The following is a 19,449-nucleotide window of genomic DNA, read 5'->3' as shown; positions in this document are numbered from 1 at the left end:
ATGGAGAAGAAGTCGGCCTGCCTCCCGTTGGCCATCATCTGCAAGCAGCCCCTCCCTCGGTCGCACGCGTCGCACGCAGCCAGGCAAAGCCCTCACAGGCACAGGGTTGGCATGTTACACTCGCCAATCGACATTTCATCAGTTGACATTGGCATTTCTGCGTATAAGTACGCTCTTAATGTATGTATTACGGTGAAAGGCTGCACCAACATATTACGGCGGAGATTTTTCCATAATACAAAAGAAATTCGACAAAATATCTGTAAGGTTCAATGAATTTTGAACTGTTAAGTTACGAAGTCCCGCACCATCATAATATGGAAAATTTTCACCATAATATGGTAAATATTCACCATAAGGCTTTTTCAGTGTAGAATTAGTTAAGAAGCTATGAACACATTGGTCAAAACGAAATGTTTCCAAAGCAAATAAAAATGTTACTCTCACAAGGGAAGTGCCCCAGGTGTTACATCCAGATTTTGATCATAATTTGGGGATCTCGATAACAAATGTTGTAATATAACTCAGCAGCAACTTTTATGCGGAAAATTCGTCTATTGTATAGTAGAAGAGATCCCCAAATTATGATCAAAATCTGGATGTAACACCTGGGGCACTTCCCTTGTCAGACTCGCACTGACTTTTCGTTTATTAACATATTGCCGTTTATAGGCATTAATAAGGGCATTGACATTTTTATTTGTTTTGGAAACATTATTATTAATTTTGCCTTGACAAAGCTAATAAACTTCTTGCTGAAATTCTAAAGATGCGCTCAAACGTCACTGAATATTGATAACATGTCGATTGAAGGATGAGAATGTACGCTTATGAATGCGCACAATCGTCTACGCATTATCAAACAAAAGATCAGAGTACGAGTCTAAGAGGAGACACACTGAATGTTTTTGTACAAATTTTGTACGAGACATCACAGGTTTTTTGGGCACACGAAATTTTCGCACAACTTTGTACGCGATTAGGCTGGTATAAAAATCGGGAAATATGTGAAGTTTTTCGTACAAAATTTGTATGACAAACTTCGTGAGCACGAAAAACTGTGACGTCTCTTACAAAATTGTACATAGCATTCACTCTAAATGTCTTACGAAGAAATTTCCCATAATACGAAGGAAATTCCGCGAGCATAATACGGAGGTGGTTTTTCTTCGTATTACGAAGGTTTTCCTTTGTATCTTACAATGAAAAAGCTGAAAAGATTCGTATTACGAAGAAATATTACTTTGAATTATGCGTGCGCCGAATTCGCCGAAACATACGATTAACATTTAACATCTAAATTCATGGTAAGACATTAAGAGTGTTTTCAAGTGTGTACGGATACATGGGGCAGGGTGAAGTGTTCGTGTGCACGAAAAACTGTGATGTCTCGTACTAAAATGTACATAACATTTACTAGTGTGTGCAGGGACAGTTCTGTCTTGAGAAAGGGTGAAGTGTTGACGCGCCTCGAAGGTGCTGAGCAGCGGCAGCACGACGCTCACGACGAGGAGGTGCGGAATGACGCCGGCCGTGGCCGCGTCCATGCGCAGGGACACGCGCAGCAGGGCACTCTGGAGCGCTGCACGGGGCGCGGAGCACGGCTGCACCTGTGCAGATCGGCACTATTTCGTACGAGACATCACAGTTTTTTGAGCACATGAACTTTTCGTACAATTTTAGTACGAAAAACAGCACATATTTCCTTATTTTTGTACGAAACCGCGTACAAATTAATACGAAAAATTCGTGTGCACTAAAAACTTTGATGTCTCGTACAAAATTTGTACTTAAAAATTAAGGGAGAAAGACGGCACTTTGAAGATCAAGCCTTTGCAGATGGTACCTTGTTTTGAAAACACAGAATAGTGCAAGGCAAGACACTTAAAAGGGGGATAGCAACCCCAAAATGAAAAAATAAGATGTTTTTAAAATATTTGCTCTTAGAATTTCTTCTCGAATTTCTTGTAGTGTCCCATCTAAAACACACAAGAACCCCCGAGCCCCAATTCGAAACGCGCGGGCCTCAGCCGGTAATTTCCGGAATCTCCTACCTTCCCCCTGCTCCTGAAACTTAAACCATCAAGCTGGCTGACATTTTCTGGGGATGTTCACCACGCCAGTACGGAGAGACCTATGAGAGCATTTTCATTTTAAGCTACTTTTTTTTAAATTTTAAGAGTGAATTCGTTTTAACGTGAGAACTGATGTTTGAGTGAGACATCAATCAGGAACTTAACTGTCACGTTCACTTGAATACTCACTTGAATGTGAGACCACGTCAGGGCATTGTCAATGTGTAGGACGTGATACCATCAAGCGTCACGTTTGTTTCAATGTGAATGTGATACCACATACCACATGCTTCACTTTCTAACAAATGTGAAAAGTAAATGATGTCACTGTCACATTAAACATGACAGTTTCATTCTACTTGAGAGTCACGCTGAAATAGCTCTCGTGGATGCCACATTTCTACACACTAATTGTCATGGGACTTTTTTTGTCCCACGAATGATGCAATTTTAAGCACATCCGGTCGTGATGCAATTTTGTGTCCGCCAGGCGGGACAAATTGTCAAGTGAAAGTACAATTCGCAGCAGGCGTCGGACAAAATGTGTCGCCAGACGGGAACAAAATTGTATCAGCGTCGGATGTGCTTAAAATTGCATAAATCGTGGGACAAAAAAAGTCCCATGACATTTAGTGTGTAGACTACCAGTCTTGACTCAGTATTTTTTTTACCCCCACCCGAAATCACTTCCTGATTAATAGTGCACCTTGCTCATCCGACCGAAGGCCTCGTACAAATCCGCGATGACGGCATGAACCACCAGGATGTACGACAGGAGCGTGTAGTACGAGACGACACCCCCAGGCACCGTGTAGTCAAAGATCATAGTGAACTGCACGTACAGGTACGAGTTGATTGAGTTGAGGTCAGTCTGCACGGGAAAAAAATAGATCAAAATTCGGCAACTTTATCACTGAGAAAACCTTAGAGACTTAACTATTTTGGGCCTTACAAAGGAAAGCAGCTTGTTATAACAAAGTATTTTGAGCATACATAAGCTTACAAAGAAAATACTTCGTAATTTACGAACTATGTCTTCAGATAACAAAGTAATTTAGTTTGGACTATGTGCTCAAAATACTTCGTAAGGTTTTAAGCGTGAGGTACTTTGGGTGTTTTTTTATTTCGCTGGTGTTGGTGAAGAGAGTGTGGGCGAAGGCGCGTGGGTGCGGCCCTTGGTGTCCCAAGGGTGTGAGCCCAACCCTAGAAGGTTAAGAGAGTGCATGGCATGCTCCACCTGAGAGTAAACCAAACAGCACGCTTCATCCTCATCCTGGCGTGTGCTTACAAGCATTCTCTAGCCAGAAGCATGCTTGATACCAACTCTCCAGGGTGCGCAGCGGAGCCTGCTAAGCACTCTCTGCCAGCAGCACGCTTGACACTCTCCACGATGAAGCGTGCTGCTGCGTAGCTGTAACGCCTCATTCGCAGGTGGAGCATGCCATGCACTCGCTTGAGTTTGTAGATTGCATCAAAAGAATCCCAATTTCATTTGGTTCTTTTTTCGTGTCTGCGTGATTAGACATTAGCATTCACTCTGAGAAAAAATGACGGTAAATCCTGGATAATTTTTTTGCCAAACTTTACCGTACTTCGAAAACCAGTATCCACCGTACAGTCTACAGTATTTACCGTACTTGTTTTACAAAATATTCCGTAGTCTTTAAACGGTAGTTACCGTTCTTCCGTACAGTCCATGCCGTAGGAAAGACCAGATCTGGTCCCAACAAAGGCCGCTTCCAAGAATTGCCCACATCAGGATCTTGAAAAAAGGGGGTCGACCGACTGAAAAATTTTATTGCACCTTTCGATAGGTCTCGTCAAGACCTTTTCAACGAGTGGTCGGAAGGGGGGTCCAGGAGTCCGACTTCAGCAGTTAACGTACATCAGGATCTTGAGAAAAGAGGGTCAACCGACTGAAAAAAATGTAGCAGTTTTTGATAGGTATTAAAAGTACGGGATTGCCGGGGGGAAAAGTACGGGATTCCCTGTAAAAAAAAGTACGGTGTTGCCTGTAAAAAAAAAGACGGTGTTGCCTGTAAAATAAGTACGGTGTTGCCTGTAAAAAATGACGGTATTGCCTGGTAAAAAAAGTACGGTGAAGTCTGGAGTAATCGGTACAAGATTTACCGTGATCTTTTCTCGAAGTGTTTGCAGTTCACCACTGGAATGTGCAGAAAACGCGAGAAAAAAACCCGCTCTTTATAAGTCAGTTTAACTCAGTTGTGGGAACTTCCTTTCATACTGGCTGCTAGAGCAAAGTATTGGCGCCGAAGCTATTTTTTTGTTGCACTGAAACTTAAGGGGGCAGTCTCGTCCCTGTACCCTTTTTTAGGGGGGTTTTCCTTCCCTCTTTTGATGACGATGATTTTTTAAATATACCTCTTAGAGACAAACGGTAAAAACCAAATGAAAGAACGGAATTTTTACAACATTTTCAAAAAAAAATATTTTGTTTTGTCTTCAGTTGTAAGGGAGTTATAGGGAATGCAACAAAAGCCGACAAAACATACAAAATTTCACTGCGCGACAATTTTCTCCGGAAGTTCTTAACTTTTTGGCAATCGGTTTGCGGCATCTTGAAGATGAAAAAATCCTCTTTACTTTAACCTACAATCGTCCATGTAGCCCAAGGAAAACCTAAATTAAAACCGTTCCTAAGTTTGTATAGGTTTTTGGTTACGTTTTAAAAGGTGTAATCCTTGGGCTATATGGACGATTGTAGGTTAAAGTAAAGAGGATTTTTTCATCTTCAAGATGCCGCAAACCGATTGCCAAAAAGTTAAGAACTTCCGGAGAAAAATGTCGCGCAGTGAAATTTTGTATGTTTTGTCGGCTTTTGTTGCATTCCCTATAACTCCCTTACAACTGAAGACAAAACAAAATATTTTTTTTTGAAAATGTTGTAAAAATTCCGTTCTTTCATTTGGTTTTTACCGTTTGTCTCTAAGAGGTATATTTAAAAAATCATCGTCATCAAAAGAGGGGGGGGGAAAACCCCCCTAAAAAGGGGTACAGGGACGAGACTGCCCCCTTAATTGGCTGAGCTAAAGCGAAGCCTGGTACCCCAGTGGGGTTAAAAAACTTTTTCGCTGTGTGTGTGTGTCAGCACATGTGTGTGTGCACTACTCCTCCACCTTGACTCCTGATGGAAAGCAGTCAGCCACCCACAGCAGCGCCTTGCCCAGGAGCGGGACCCACTTCCAGTGCAGTACCACTGCAACCAGCAGATCGACCAGCACTATCGTGTTGATGCCGTACACGGAAAGGGCGCGAATGAGCAACAAGGCGCGCCCTTTGGTCGCCCTCATTCGATCCTGCACCACAGGGCACTGTAAGACCGAAAGTGGAGAACTCCACACGTTGACGTGTGGAGTTTGCACTCTTCACACTTGAAGTGTGGAGGCTGCACACTCCACTCGTTAAAACATTCCTATTCTTCACTCGACATTTTATCAATATTCATTGATGTTTGTATGTATGCCTTAATAGAATTTTGTTAAGAAGCTAAACAGATTTTGCAACACAAAATTGATAATAATGTTTCTTATACAAAAACTTGCATGTGCACATCACCTGGCGTGTACTTGGTAAGAGTAATCCCATTTAAGAAAAGACACTTGGTGGTACGACCCCCTCCGATCGTCCTGATGTTTTGTGGGCATGTTATTAACCTAAAAAGACGACAAAAGCCAAAATATTATGTCCGGCAAAAATTTATTAGCTGAGTTATAGCCCATATAGTTACACTAACATGAATTTGGGTATTTTGCCTCATGCAATCAATTTATGCACCAAGTGGCTGCGAGTAAAATTGTCCAAGAAACGAGATTTTGCCCACAGATCGGACCTGCGGCCTATATTTCTTGACAATATGGCCTAAAAACCACTAAAAATTGACTAAAATAGTACATTTGTCATGGGATGTTCGGGATATTATAATTTTGTTGGCCCTTGAGTGTCTTGAATCGGTGTAAAAAAATTGTCCTGAATCCAATGAGCGCTCGCCCACATTTGTATCTCCAGCCGTTTAGAAGTTATGGCGCTCCAAAGCTTAATTTTTGGGAAAATTCCCCTTTTTTTGCTATGCATTTGCGCTTAGACGACGCAAAAATTTTCCAAAAATTGTGCTTTGGAGCGCCATAACTTCTAAACGGCTGCAGATACAAGTGTGGGCGGGTGCTCATTGGATTCAGAACCATTTTTTCTATCGAGTCAAGACACTCAAGGGCCAACAAAACTACTATATCCCGAAAATCCCAAGACAAATGTGCTACTTTAGTCAACTTTTAGTGGTTTGTAGGCCATATTGTAAAGAAATATTGGCCGCAGATCCGATCTGTGGGCAAAATCTTGTTCCTTGGACAATTTTACGTAACGGGGTGCCTATCTCAGCCAGTTGGTGCATAAATTGATTGCATGAGGCAAAATACACAAATTCATGTTTGTGTAACTTTGCTGGGCTATAACTCAGCCAATAAATTTTTGCCGGACATAATATTTTGGCTTTTGACGTCTTTTTAGGTTGATAACATTCCCACAAAACATCAGGACGATCGGAGGGGGTCGCACCACTAGGTGTCTTTTCTTAAATGGGATTACTCTAAGCATGCTCCAGCGTGGAACCAGGTTGGGTCCAGGTGAAGTGTACTGACAGGCGGGTGAATGCGTGCATAGGGGGTCATTTCAGGTCACCGGGGCCTTGCGCCTGAACTAAGGTTGATTTGGTAGCTTGGGCAATTCAAATTTGTTTTACTAAACGAGGACCATGTCCTCATGTGGATAAGTCGATCTTTCTTTTGTTATTCTAGGTGTAGTAAGCTGCTAAAGTGTCGTTTTGTAAGTTCCGTCATGGTCACCAGCACCTATAAAGACAACTTTGCTATGCTGTAGTTTATGACTCAACCACATTAAACGAAAACTGGCTATTTCACTCTCTTCCCTGACTTATTCTTCACAAAATTACAGAAGGTGACCTATGTATCATCACTGTTGAACCCGAAACACCCTATGGGAAAATGTCCACCGTGTGACCACGTTACCTAGGCTGATTTCACAACTGACGTTCCACTGGGATTCCTTCTCGTTTAAGAACCCCCTGACCGCTTGGAATCGAAAGAACATCGAAAACACTACCAGAAGCCCGTGCCCGCGGGACCTGAGGCGGGCAAACAACGCTTCTAACCCGTCAGAATCGATAAAAACGGGTAGGGTGTACGTACAAATATATGCAAATTCCGTTTCGGGCTATAGCTCCTCCTTTGGGGAGAAAGTTGCCACAACCTTCCCTAAAACAAATGCTGTTTCGGATGTTCGAAAAGACACCGTCAACAGTTTTTACCTACATTGTATCCCAGCGGGTCAGGAGACTTAACACTTCGCTTTGTAAATTCCGTCATGATTTCTGGTAAATCCCGCCGTAACTCATAGGGGGTGAAAATGAAAGTCACCTTGTAGCGTTGCCACGCCCCGTAAACAAAACTAGTACATGTCTGGAATCCGACGTCTTTCGGACGTCCCGAAGAAGTCGGTTTTGGGAGCTCTTCGGGACCTCCCTAAACGTACTACAAATGAAGCGCTCTCGTACGTCGCGCGGGGACCTAGTGTGTGGTGCCACAGTTCGCCGCCAGAGCGCGCCCTGGTCGCTCGTCCCAAAGTAGTCGGTTCTTGGAGCACTTCGGGACGTCCGAAACGGTAGGTCTATGTGAGGTCTTTGGGAGGTCCCCCACCACACCCGTCGCAGCGTCCTGCGGCCATGTAGTTCCGAGTGTGTCCGCTAGAGCGCTCCTCGGGCCCACGCGATGCTCACCTGTTGTGCAGATGACAGTCGGCGCACTTTGGCGCGCACTGTGCTTGTGGCGTCGGATCCTTACTTCTATTTATTTTTCTGTTAACTATAGTAAATTCATTTCTCCAAAGAAAAGAAACCACGCACGAAGATGTTCAGTTCTCAGGTGCACCAATAAGAAGAATACTTCAAAGCCTGGTGCAGGCTTATTTCGTGTTTCAATCCAAATCAGAAAGTGCCGGTGTAAGTTAACCTACAATATTCTGTTACTTTGATACTCTTATTGTCAAAGTGTTTATTTTGTTCGTCATCTGATTTTATGCTTGAGAAATAGGCTCTTTGCGGAAACCTTGACCCACTGGAGTTGCCCAAGATTCTGGAACGATAACCTGCACCACTATGCAATTACATGTGGAACAAGAACTGACTCATGTGCTTCAGTGTCAAATTAAGTGAATTTCCTGCGACAGAGTAAAGTAAGCATGACACCTTGGAATCAGTGCTAATTGAATTTCTTTCAGTCATTTTGGCTTATTTTTTAATCAAGGGGTGTTACAGTTATGGTTGCTGTATTTTCTTTTCAGTCCAACTGAGATTCCTCTTTTAAATATTTTGTTTTTGAGTCCTGTCCACCATTTTTGTCTCCATATTTTCTGTTGTTCGTGACAAGTCTTATCGTTTGATTTTTAATTTAAAAAGGTCAGTGAATAAATACATTTTTCCTAACAGTTTATCTGTGTCATATGCACATTCCTATACGCATTCACATTCATATCCGGAACAGTGGCGCACCCCAGCGGCAGGCCATCGAACTACGACACAGGTGCGCGCTCTAGCGGTCACCTTCGGAACTACATGGCCGCAGGGCGCTGCGACGGGTGGTGGGGGACCTCCGAAAGACCTCTCACAGACCTACCGTTTCCGACGACCCGAAGTGCTCCCGAAAGAGACGTCCTGAAATGTAGCACGGCAGTACTTCTTTCGGATGCCTTTTTTGTTTCATAAGGTACTCCTTCCGTACTACATTTTGGGATGTACAGAGCTCCGAAATGGTAGTACGACAGTACTACTTTTGATAGTAGTTTTGTTTACGGGGTGCTCAGAGAGGTACTTTGGAGTACGATGTTTGCCATCTAGACCAAATTTAGCTCAAAAAGTTGAACTTATTTTTAATCCAAAATGACCCCCTACGCACGGAATCACCCAGGCACGCTTCAACCTGAAGCATGCTATTTACACACTAGGGTTTGTGGAGTATATCGCTATTATTCAATTAATGTGACGCCATATTTGTTAGTCTAATGTCAGAATGTCAATGTTAGAATGTGAATTTTGCCTCGTTCTATAGAATATGATATCGCATTCGTTTGAACGTGACACGGCCGCTAAGCTACGATGTCTCTTTCGTTTGAACGTGGATCAACATTCAAACTTCGCATTCTAACGAGTATGACTTCACATTGGTTGAATAACCGAGTATGCCTACCGCTGATTTCGGATGCGCGCAGCACTCAAAGCGGGCGGTGACCTCGGCCAGGTCGTTCATGATGGCAAGCAAAAGGGGCGTGTGATGGTAAAACATCCACTGGGCACACAAGCACGCGTAGGATGCCAACGCGAAACGCAGCGCGAAGCGGCACGTCTCGTCGACGAAAGACGGGCTGAGGGCCACCTCGGCAACGAGGCACGCAAGGGCAATCGCATTGCATATCATCATGAGCTGCAAAACGAACACCACAAAGTTTGAGCTGTACTCACTAAATACCATGGGATGGGACATTTAATTTAAAGCACATCCGGCGGTGTAACAATTTTCTTCCCGCCTGGACACTTAATTTCCGACACCTACTGTGCTTTCTTTAGACAATTTGTTCCGCCTGACAAGTGTGTAGTTCCCATGCTTTGGCAGGGCAGTGGATGTTGTATGACAAGTTAAGGGGACTGTATGTTGAAACAACTATCTTCCAAAGTATAGGTGGCAGTGCTTTGGTTTTTGGTGATTTAGTTGCTTACAACGAAACACTTCTACAGCCACAGACTGGACTCCCAACTCTCATTAGTTCCACAGTTATAAGGGTTTTAGTGTTATTTAGTCGTTTACTAAAAATTTCGCCTTGCGAAGAACCAAAAAGTGTACGGAGGTTTGATTTTTTATTTTAGGGCCCAATTTTGTCACGTTCGTTTCAACGTGATGTCACGTACTTGGAACGAGAGTGTACATGGGCAGCAGATGCTGACCCTTTGATGCCCAAATTTGGGCGTGGAAATCTTCATCGCCCCAATTGAGGTGGAGGTGAAGGGTAAAACCTCGCCCAAAATACATGTGACATTGTTCAAGACAAATCTTTCATTCTCAGTGAATAAAGCCCCCAATTTACTATCGGCATCTTATTTGACTCCATCTGGCAAAATTTGAGCGGCTTTGGTCGTACTCACTATGTGAAAAAAATATATATTCATGGAAAATTTCTTTGCTGTCATGCATCAACAGATTCAGGGCATTACCGTATTGAACGAGTAATATTTTAACATGCTGCTTGACGCTGCTTTTTTTTTTTTTTTTTTTAAATAAATGTGTGTTCTAATACAGCGTGCTGTCTGATGTCACTGTGTTTGTACCACTTTACCTGTGCATCTGCGCAGGCACGCGCAGGAATAGGTGGGTTAGAGACGTCCCGCCGGGGTAACCCGTCCCCTCGCGCGACCCGCGTGCGGCGGGGGTTTCCCCGCGAGGCAAACAATCCCTTTGGAATTATTCGCTACAAATTCTAGGAATCTGAGGCAAACAAGAGTAGGCCTAACCAGGATAGAGAAAACCGGTCTACTCGCCGTTGCATTGTCACATGTTCAAAAGTTCTAACTTGTCCTAACAAGATTGAGTGTATCCCGGTTGGTACTAACCCAAGGCTTTCCGGCGGTCACCCCTGCATCCGGACTGTATCGGACAGACCGTCGGACAGATTCGGACTCTCCGACAGCCTTCGGCAAATAATCGGGCTGTCCGCTTCGCCTGTCCCCGGATTCGGACTCGAAAAGTCGAGTCCCGGACAGAAAACGGACTGTCCTTGGCCAGTCGGACAGCTTTGGATGTGTCCTCGGCCAGTTTCGGATGATTTCGGTTTGGTAAGGGTAACCAGGTACTATGGTCTGCAACTCTAATATTTAGTATTTTAACCTTATTGATTCGGGAAAAGGCCAAGAGGCGCAGCGTCAGGCCGGCATCCTTGGTGGGCTGCAGGAGCAGTGACCACCACCGCAGATGCGCCGTCAGAGGTCCCCCCAGCGGGACAGCACGCTGAGTCGCCATTCGGGATGAGGCCAAGACTTTCCAAACACTGCAATTTGAACTGCCATACCGATCACGCAGTGCTGGAACATGGTCTTAGGCTGACGCCCGCTGAGCGGTACTTTACATCCCGAGAAGAATATTCTGGAAACGATGTATGTTCTTGTTGCCACGACTTGTCACGTAACGTAATATCGTCTGTCAGAATATGGTTTTATAACCATAACCTCCTCCCCACACGCCGTGCAAAGCCAATAATCATCAGAACTGAGCAGAGGGAAATCACGGTCGGTAAGTAAGTATTTAAACGCACGTAAGTACCATCTTTTCAGTTCACATGCCGCATTTGTTAAATTCAGCCGTTAAGGAGGTGACGGATTTAAAACTAAGTTGGTATTCACCCATTTCAAACTGGGAGGAAGGATGCAGTACTTGGACTCATTTTCGGCCAATAGTCAAATTCGTCGATTTCGTCAGTGCCATGCCCTCAGTATTAAGCAGTCTGATCAGTAACTTTTCGGCCCTGCAGTAATAGTAACAGTGTTCAGGCAGTAACTATGTCGTACCTCTGCTGGCAAACTTTCTACATCACTGCTGGGGTCAGCTTTGCTTTCACTGCAAAATTAAATCTCCAAAACTTACGAAGGTACCTCTGACCTCTGGCCAAAATATTGCAGCACCTTAGGAAGTTCAAGAAGATTCTTGGTCATTTTCGATGATTCCTCGTAAATCCACGAGCATTTATCATAAATTAACAAGGGTTCTTCATAACTTCACGTAGATTCTTCGTTCTTTAGGAATAATTTTCGTCAGTTCACATAGGAACCTTTTTTAACATAGGGGTAAGTTGGGGAAGAAAAGTACAGGGTAAGAAAAGTACACCCTCCTGTGGCCTACAGCAGGCATCTTGACATCCATTTGTAAGAGATTTCATACTCAGATTTTCATGTTGAGTTAAAATAACCGGTCCGCGGATGGCTCAAAGTCAAGGTATCAGCTCCACACGGGTGTACCTTTCTTACCCTGTACTTTTCTTCCGTAACTTTACCCCTATATTTGCCAGGAGCACCCTGGTCAATGCCCAGTTTATTTCTTAAAGTAAATGGAAGCAGGTTTCGCGTCGTTCCATAGAGCGTCTGTCAATTTGTTCAGTCATTTCTCACGGTCAGAAAGCAACCGAGTGTGATGCGTCCTCTACTGAGCGTCGCAGTTCATTGTTAAGTTTTCGGGAAAAGGTAGCAAAATTGGTCTGAGGCTTTAATTCTGTAACATTACACCAGACGCGCTGTAAGTTTAAGTCTACGAAGCATCGCTTCGTCATGCGAAGAAAAAGAAGGCATTGTAAACTCTGCGAAAAATATCTTCGTATTACGATGGAAAATCCGTCGTAACATGAAGCATTTCTTCATACTACAAAGCAATTCTGCGAGGCCTTCATTTTCTTCGTAGTTAGGGAGGAAAAGCTTTGTAGACTTTTGAGAGTGCGTAAAAGCAGTCACGAAGTTACGTGGAGCGATTCTGTCCAGTTTTGGTGACAAATTTGTTGGAAACGTGTCGGCGCCATTGGTTGTACGCGAAAACAGTTGGGGCCATTGATGGTTTACAGACTCTAAGTTAGCGGGCTGCGGGCCGGTGGCACCGGTGGCCTGGGCGATGTGATATCCGCTCAGGAAAACGAGTAACTCAAGCGTTGACCATACGTATAACGTCGTCTGACTGTGGCTTTGGCTCCCACCACCAACTCCAGCCTGCAGGTCTCAGCGTCTGCGCACCCCAGTCCACCCTCGTGTAGTTGGCTCCTGCCTCGCCGTGGCCAGTAGACTGATTCCGAAGGCCTTTTTTTTCGGGCTGTCTCTCTCGCACTCATGGGCGCCCCTTTGGGTGCGAGACAGACATATCGACGAAAGCGACTCTCGGAACCAGTCTGCAGACGAGTGAATAAGCAAGGCCCCTCGCGCGGTGCGTGAGCGAGGCGCTGTTCACTTATTCAAGGCCCGGACATGCACTGCGTCTTGGCGTGCAGCGCAGCGGCGACGGCCAGTGCACGCGTGGAGGCTATGCGAGTCAGTCGAGGCCGGACACATCCAGAGGTCGCAACCACGCTGGAGCACGGGAACCAGTTCGATCGGTAGTTGGGGTCCGTTCCGACTTAGTAGACAGGCTGTGCCTCGGACGCATTTTCAGTTGTTGACTCGCGATCACCATGACGGTTAGTTCACCATGATCACACTCTAAATGTTGTATAGTTAAGATTCTCTATATTATGTTGAAAATGTTCTAAATTATGGTGGTACAGCTGACTTTACAACCTAAGATTGAGAATTCACTGTATCCTATAGATATTTTGACGACTTTTGCTTGTATTATGGAGAAAATCTCCACCATAATGATGGTGGAGCCTTTCACATTACAGTGCAGGATGGTTTGTGATTCATGGCGTGAAATAAAGATCATGATGGGTGATCATCTGACAGAGCAACAGCAACGTAACTTGAAAGGGAATGCCACGGTAGATACGCTGTTATCTACGAATGCCTCGCTGTGTTGCGTGAGAAAGATCGTAAATGCTGTTTTCCACCTCGCGAGTACGGTCCTTAGTAGTTTTCAAACCAGTAGAGGTGCCTTTCGCTTAAGACTCGCTTAAATGTTTAAAAAGTTTGTAGATCGTAATTGCATGAGCGCGTTATTTGTTTTGTAGTGCAAATAAGATAAAGATAACTTATAGTTTAACAACACAAACATTTCCGGAGGCAGTACGATCCTTCTCGCGCAGTACAAAAAATTATGATATCTTTTTGACGCGGCACAAGTATATTTCGGCTTGAGTTCTCTCAAGATTTCGGCCTTACACTTTAAAATACTACAGAACTTTATTTTCGCAATACGAACAAAAAGCTTAGTACTATAACAAGGCAGCGAAGGCAGTGGTGAAGAGATCGCAGTAACTTACGACCTAAAGTTTCTTCATACTACACTAAAAAAGATGCAGTGTGAAGATTGTCCATATTATGGTGAAAATTGTCTTGTTATGGTGGTACATACTACTTTATACCACCACTGTACCTGTCAAGTTTACGCTCGTTTTCGGCCGCCAATCACGTAAACAATCGGCCTAGGGAGGTGCGAATAGTTCGGTATCGAATCGAATCACCCCTGATTCGATTCGGGGACGGATCTATTTGCTTCGACCCCGAATATTCGAAATTTTCGAATCGGCAGTGGTTCGTCTTCGAATCGGTTGCACGGGAACGGTTGAATTTCACGTGCACAGCGTTGTTTTTATGTCAAAGCAAGATCAGATATTTGATTTCTTCTTTTTGTATTCCTGCCCTATGCCCTTCCTTTATTACAGAAAATGTGTTTAAAAACGCACTATATTTTTTTTAGTTTCAGTTCGAATTCGATTTGATTCTGAATCTTTAAAAATTCGAGTCGATTCGACAACTTCTTCCAGATTCGATTCGGGTTCGAAACTTTTTTTGAGATTCGATTCGAATGAAAATCCTTGATTCGTACATCCCTAGATCGGCCGTAAGGTTTTTCTGTAATAAAAGGTTCATGAAATAAGACCTTGTTCACCGTCCTATTTACGTTAGTGTGCATAGGTCAACCTAAACTCACGCGGAAATGTAATCCAAAGCAAACGACGAAGAGGAGCACGGTCTTTCTGTTCTTCATTTTTCTCTTTAATGCGGTCCAATTTTTGTACATACAAAAATTGGTCCGTGATAAAGAGAAAAATCTGGACCCTAGTGATGAAAAACTCATAGCGCGCTAAGAATCTCTCCTCACTGAGAATGAAAGAGTCACCACCATCGCCTTTTCATTGGGTGACGCACGCATCGTCGCTCAAATTTGGGTAACGAGTCAGCGGTGACTAAATTTTGGACAGTCATAAAATCGCCGCCCAAATTTGGGTAACGTCGTCGGCTACGCCGTGAGGTCCCCGATGACGTTCTTCCGGGACCACCACGATGACCACCATGTGGCTTTGAGGCCTCCGGTCATCGTGGTGGCCCCGGAAGGACGTCGTCGGGGACCTCTCGGCGTAGCCGCGACGACGCCGCGACCTAACGCCTGTTACCAAATTTCGGGTAATGAACTTTTCGCTACCCAAAATTCGGCAACGAAGTTGCATCACCCATTTAAAGGGTGACGGTGGTGACCCGTTCATTCTCAGGGCTTCTTTCCATCCTGTTGGATTTTCCGACTCGGCCCGAAAACGTAATAGGCCTCCTCCGTAAAATAAGGCGTCTTCCGTAAAATAAGCCGACGGTTAATGCTTCCGTAAGAACACGCGTGATGGAAACCTTTGCGTTACGGAAAATCGTGACGTTGTTGCCGGCCGAAAAAGAGCCCGGCTTCGCAGATAATGATTTTGATGAATTTTGTTGGTATTATAGTAAAGTAGCCAATCGATACAGATTCCGGAAAGTCGACGCCGATAAAACTGCGAGGAACTCATGAACTAAAGTGCGTGTTTCCGGATGAAGACCTGCTAGTGCGTTCTGCGAACGGATCCTCGCTATCAGTTGCCAACCACGGACACAGCGAAGCGAAATGCGTTTTGCTCCTTATCTCAACTTGGTTCTAGGTAGATCAACACGTTACTGCCCCAACAGATAAACTCTTCCGTGGGAATCAGTCCGACAATACCAGCAACCGCCAATGAAGCAGAATTGTCAAAGAAACGAGAAAGTTCTTTGGAACTCACCAAACATTTTTGGCCCGTCCCGTTTATTTTTTGTAAAAAAATGACGGAGGGACGGGCATATAGTATGATGCATGCTGTGCGTCCGTTCGTTCGTCCGTTCGTTCGTTCGTTCGTTCGTCCGAGGACTTCCCGCGGTCCGATCTTGACCAAATTTGGTATGCAGCCTCCTTGGGTGACCCTAAGAACCGCCCGGTGGCAGCAAATCCGATCCGAGCCCCGGGGGCGCTGCTGCAGGTGCATCATGGTCTACATGGGGTCGAGGAGGATCTCGGCAACGGATGCAGCTAGCAGGGCATGTAGGGGTATTTTTGGAATCGGTGCGACGAGAAAAAACTAATGGTGCCACTTTCGAACGAATCGGAGAAGTTCGGACCCGGGTTCAAATCCCAGTGGGGTATTTTCGGAACATTCTTTTTATTCGAGTTTTTGCATTGTTTCTGATGTTTTTGAGGGTGCTGATGACGAAAACGACATTTATTTTGACCCTAGACCCTGGTTTAAATTCGTCAGGGTTAAACAAAGGCGAAATTCACACATTTGTTAATGTACGGGACGGGCCAAAGTTGCCGATGTATATCGCTACTTTTCCTGTTATTTTTACCCGTTACCGAACGATTTTGTGTCCACGCCGGCAGCGTTTTTATACATTACCAAATGGCGACAACTTCAAACACGAACCAAAGAAAAATTTGTCCACAGTTTGCTTTTTTAAGCATTGTTTGTATCTAAACTAAGCGCAAAATTGATCACAAATGTGGACAAATATATCCGTAACAAAGTTCTCAAGAAAGTCCCCAACGAATGGGGTCGCAGGGGGGCGCGAAAAAATTTGAAAGCCATTTTGGGGCCGCGGGCTGCAAAAGGTTGGGAACCGCTGACCTATGGTCCTCAAAATTATCTTGAAAATTATCTTTTAAAAAATTATCCCAAAGTATTCCTCTGCGAGGTAGAATGTGGTTAAATTCAGTTCCGGATAAGTCATACTAAAAAATATTTCACGCTCCATGTCATGGGACCTTTTCTGCTCCATGAAATATGCAGTTTTAAGTACATCCGACAGCGACAATTTTGTGTCAGCGCCAGGCAATTTAAGTCAAATAAACGTACAAGTAGCAAAAGGCGTCGGACAAAATGTGTCGCAAGGTAAAAACTAAATTGTATCATGCTTAAAAATTGCACCACTCCAAGGAGAATCAAGGCCCATGAAATTGGAACCACTCTTCTTCAGTTTTCAAAAGAACTTGTAACAATCCGTATCTCGTCGAATGTTAATCCTCGTTCAAACGAATGCGGTACACTACACGAGGAAAAAAAACTTCCCAATCGGTGGCGAATGCTGAGGAAAGCACAAGTGTCATTATCTTCTCTTATCTCTATGGGAGGGGAGAGGAAGCAGTGTGGCGGACAGTCGGGACTCGTTTATAGCAGCTGGTCCGCTGGGGGAGAGGTCAGTGTGGTTCGACTCCAAGACTCAGGGCGACTTCCGAATCCAGCGGTGTACTGCCCCGAGATGGTGGAGACGACGAGCGTGTTGGCGGCCCTGGCGGCGGTCCTGGTGGCGGCCTACTTCTGGTCGCGGTACCGCCACGGCTACTGGCGCAAGCGCGGCGTGCCCACGCCCAGCCCTCTGCCCATCTTCGGCAACATGCTGCCGGTCCTGCGGGGGAAGAAGCACTTCATGCAGGCCTTCCACGACATGTCGCTGCCGCACCGCGACACCGGCTACTGCGGCATGTACGTGTGGGGCATGCCCATGCTGATGGTGTTCGAGCCCGAGATGGTGAAGCAGGTCGTCTGCAAGGACTTCTCCAGCTTCCACGACCGCGGCATACCGTCGTCCGAGAGCGACCCGCTGAGCCAGCACCTGTTCAACCTGACGGGCACCAAGTGGCGCAACCTGCGCAACCGCCTGACGCCCACCTTCACGTCCGGCAAGCTCAAGCTGATGCTGCCGCTGATGCGGGACATCAGCGACCAGCTGAGCACCGCGGTGGCGGCCGAGGCCAAGGCGGCCGGCGGCGAGGTGGACGTCCAGGCGCTGCTGCCTCGCTTCGCCACCGACGTCATCGGCTCCGTGGCCTTCGGCATCAACTGCAACAGCCTGGCCAACGAGAACGCCGAGTTCCTCACCATGTCTCGCGGCATTCTGCGGCAGTCGCTCCTGCAGACTATCCGTGGCGTGCTGGAGGCCATCTACCCTGGGCTGAGCCAACTTCTGCCCTTCAAATGGACGTTCAACAAAGTGCACCACTTCTTCACGAACCTGATGCGGGAGACGGTGGGGCACCGCGAGACCAACAAGGTGGTCCGCAACGACTTCGTGCACCTCTTGATGCAGGTCCGTGACCAGGACCTGGGCCACGCCGACCCGGAGAATCAGCTGGAGATGACGCCGGGGCTCATGGCCGCCCAAGCTTTCCTGTTCTTCGTGGCCGGGCAGGACAACATAGCCAACTTGGTGGCCTTCTGCCTCCACCAGATGGTGCTGGACCAGGACCTGCAGCAGCGCGCGGCCGACGAGGTTCGCAACGTCATCCGGAAGCACGACGGCCAGCTCACCTACGAGGCCCTCAAGGACATGAGCCTGCTGGACCGAGTGCTCATGGAGGGTCTGCGGCTGTGGTCGCCCGTCGGCACCATCTTCCGAAAGTGCAACCAGACGACCAAGGTGGGGGACTTGGTGGTGGAGAAGGACATGCCGGTCATGATCATTGCGGACAACATGCACCGGAACCCCGCCCTCTTCCCCGACCCCGAGCGCTTCGACCCGGAGCGGCACACGGCCGAGGCCAAGGAGCAGCGGCACCCCTACGCCTTGCTGCCCTTCGGCGAGGGCCCCCGCGTCTGCATCGCCGAGCGCTTCTCCATGCTCGAGATGAAGCTGGCCCTCGCCGTCATGCTGCGCGACTTCAGCTTCTCGCGCGGACCCAAGTTCGAGGTGGAGCCCGCCAGGGACCCCAAGTCCTTCTTCCCGCAAGCTCTCCACGGCTTCCCCATGAGGGTCCAAGTCAGGGGGTGAGAAGGACGACCCTTGCCTGATGTGCATATTGTTTTCAAGCGATCCTGTGATTCATACGTGCAAGCCTCAACGTGTGGTTCTAGCAATGTTGTTCTGTTTTTAAATCAAACTGGAAAGTTTAATAAACTGAATTTTGACGATCCAACTCGTCCCTTTGAAAAGCATTTTGGGCCAGAAGTGGTGTGCAGGAAATGGCTATGAGATGGGTGGCGATTTGTACTTATGACCAAGAATCTCTGCAGTTTAACCGTTATCTACGGAAATGTTTGGACAGGGAGGGTGGAACCTTCCAGACGGCTGATTTTTCAGTGTATTTGATTGAATTGTTAACATAAATTACCAATAAATCGATTACACGATAATTTCAAATTGTACATTATCCTATTCTGGAAACCACTGCCACCTAAAACAAGGAATTGAATAAAATGACTGTACGAAGATTCCGGAGGAGTCTGACAGTCTCTCACACGTCTTGATTGATGACATGCTGCCATGACGACCATTGCGTTCTACCCGCTACCTTCCGGTGTGCTGGTATCGAGCGAATACAATATTTATACAAGCATT

At 45.9% G+C, this 19,449-nt stretch overlaps 1 protein-coding gene across 1 annotated transcript; it reads left to right on the top strand.

Moving 5' to 3' along the window:
- The first annotated feature begins 17,301 nt into the window (after positions 1 to 17,301).
- On the top strand, positions 17,302 to 19,198 carry LOC117642633 (probable cytochrome P450 6a23). The gene has a single exon (XM_034381018.1). It carries the CDS (start codon positions 17,374 to 17,376, stop codon positions 18,880 to 18,882), a length of 1,509 nt encoding a protein of 502 aa, XP_034236909.1. The 5' UTR covers positions 17,302 to 17,373; the 3' UTR covers positions 18,883 to 19,198.
- The last annotated feature ends 251 nt before the right edge of the window (positions 19,199 to 19,449 follow it).

Source organism: Thrips palmi, unplaced genomic scaffold (genome assembly GCF_012932325.1).
Source record: "Thrips palmi isolate BJ-2018 unplaced genomic scaffold, TpBJ-2018v1 HiC_scaffold_16, whole genome shotgun sequence".
NCBI classification, from domain to species: domain Eukaryota; kingdom Metazoa; phylum Arthropoda; class Insecta; order Thysanoptera; family Thripidae; genus Thrips; species Thrips palmi.
Note: the sequence above shows the minus strand (reverse complement) of the source record. Positions and strands in the feature narration are given on the sequence as shown.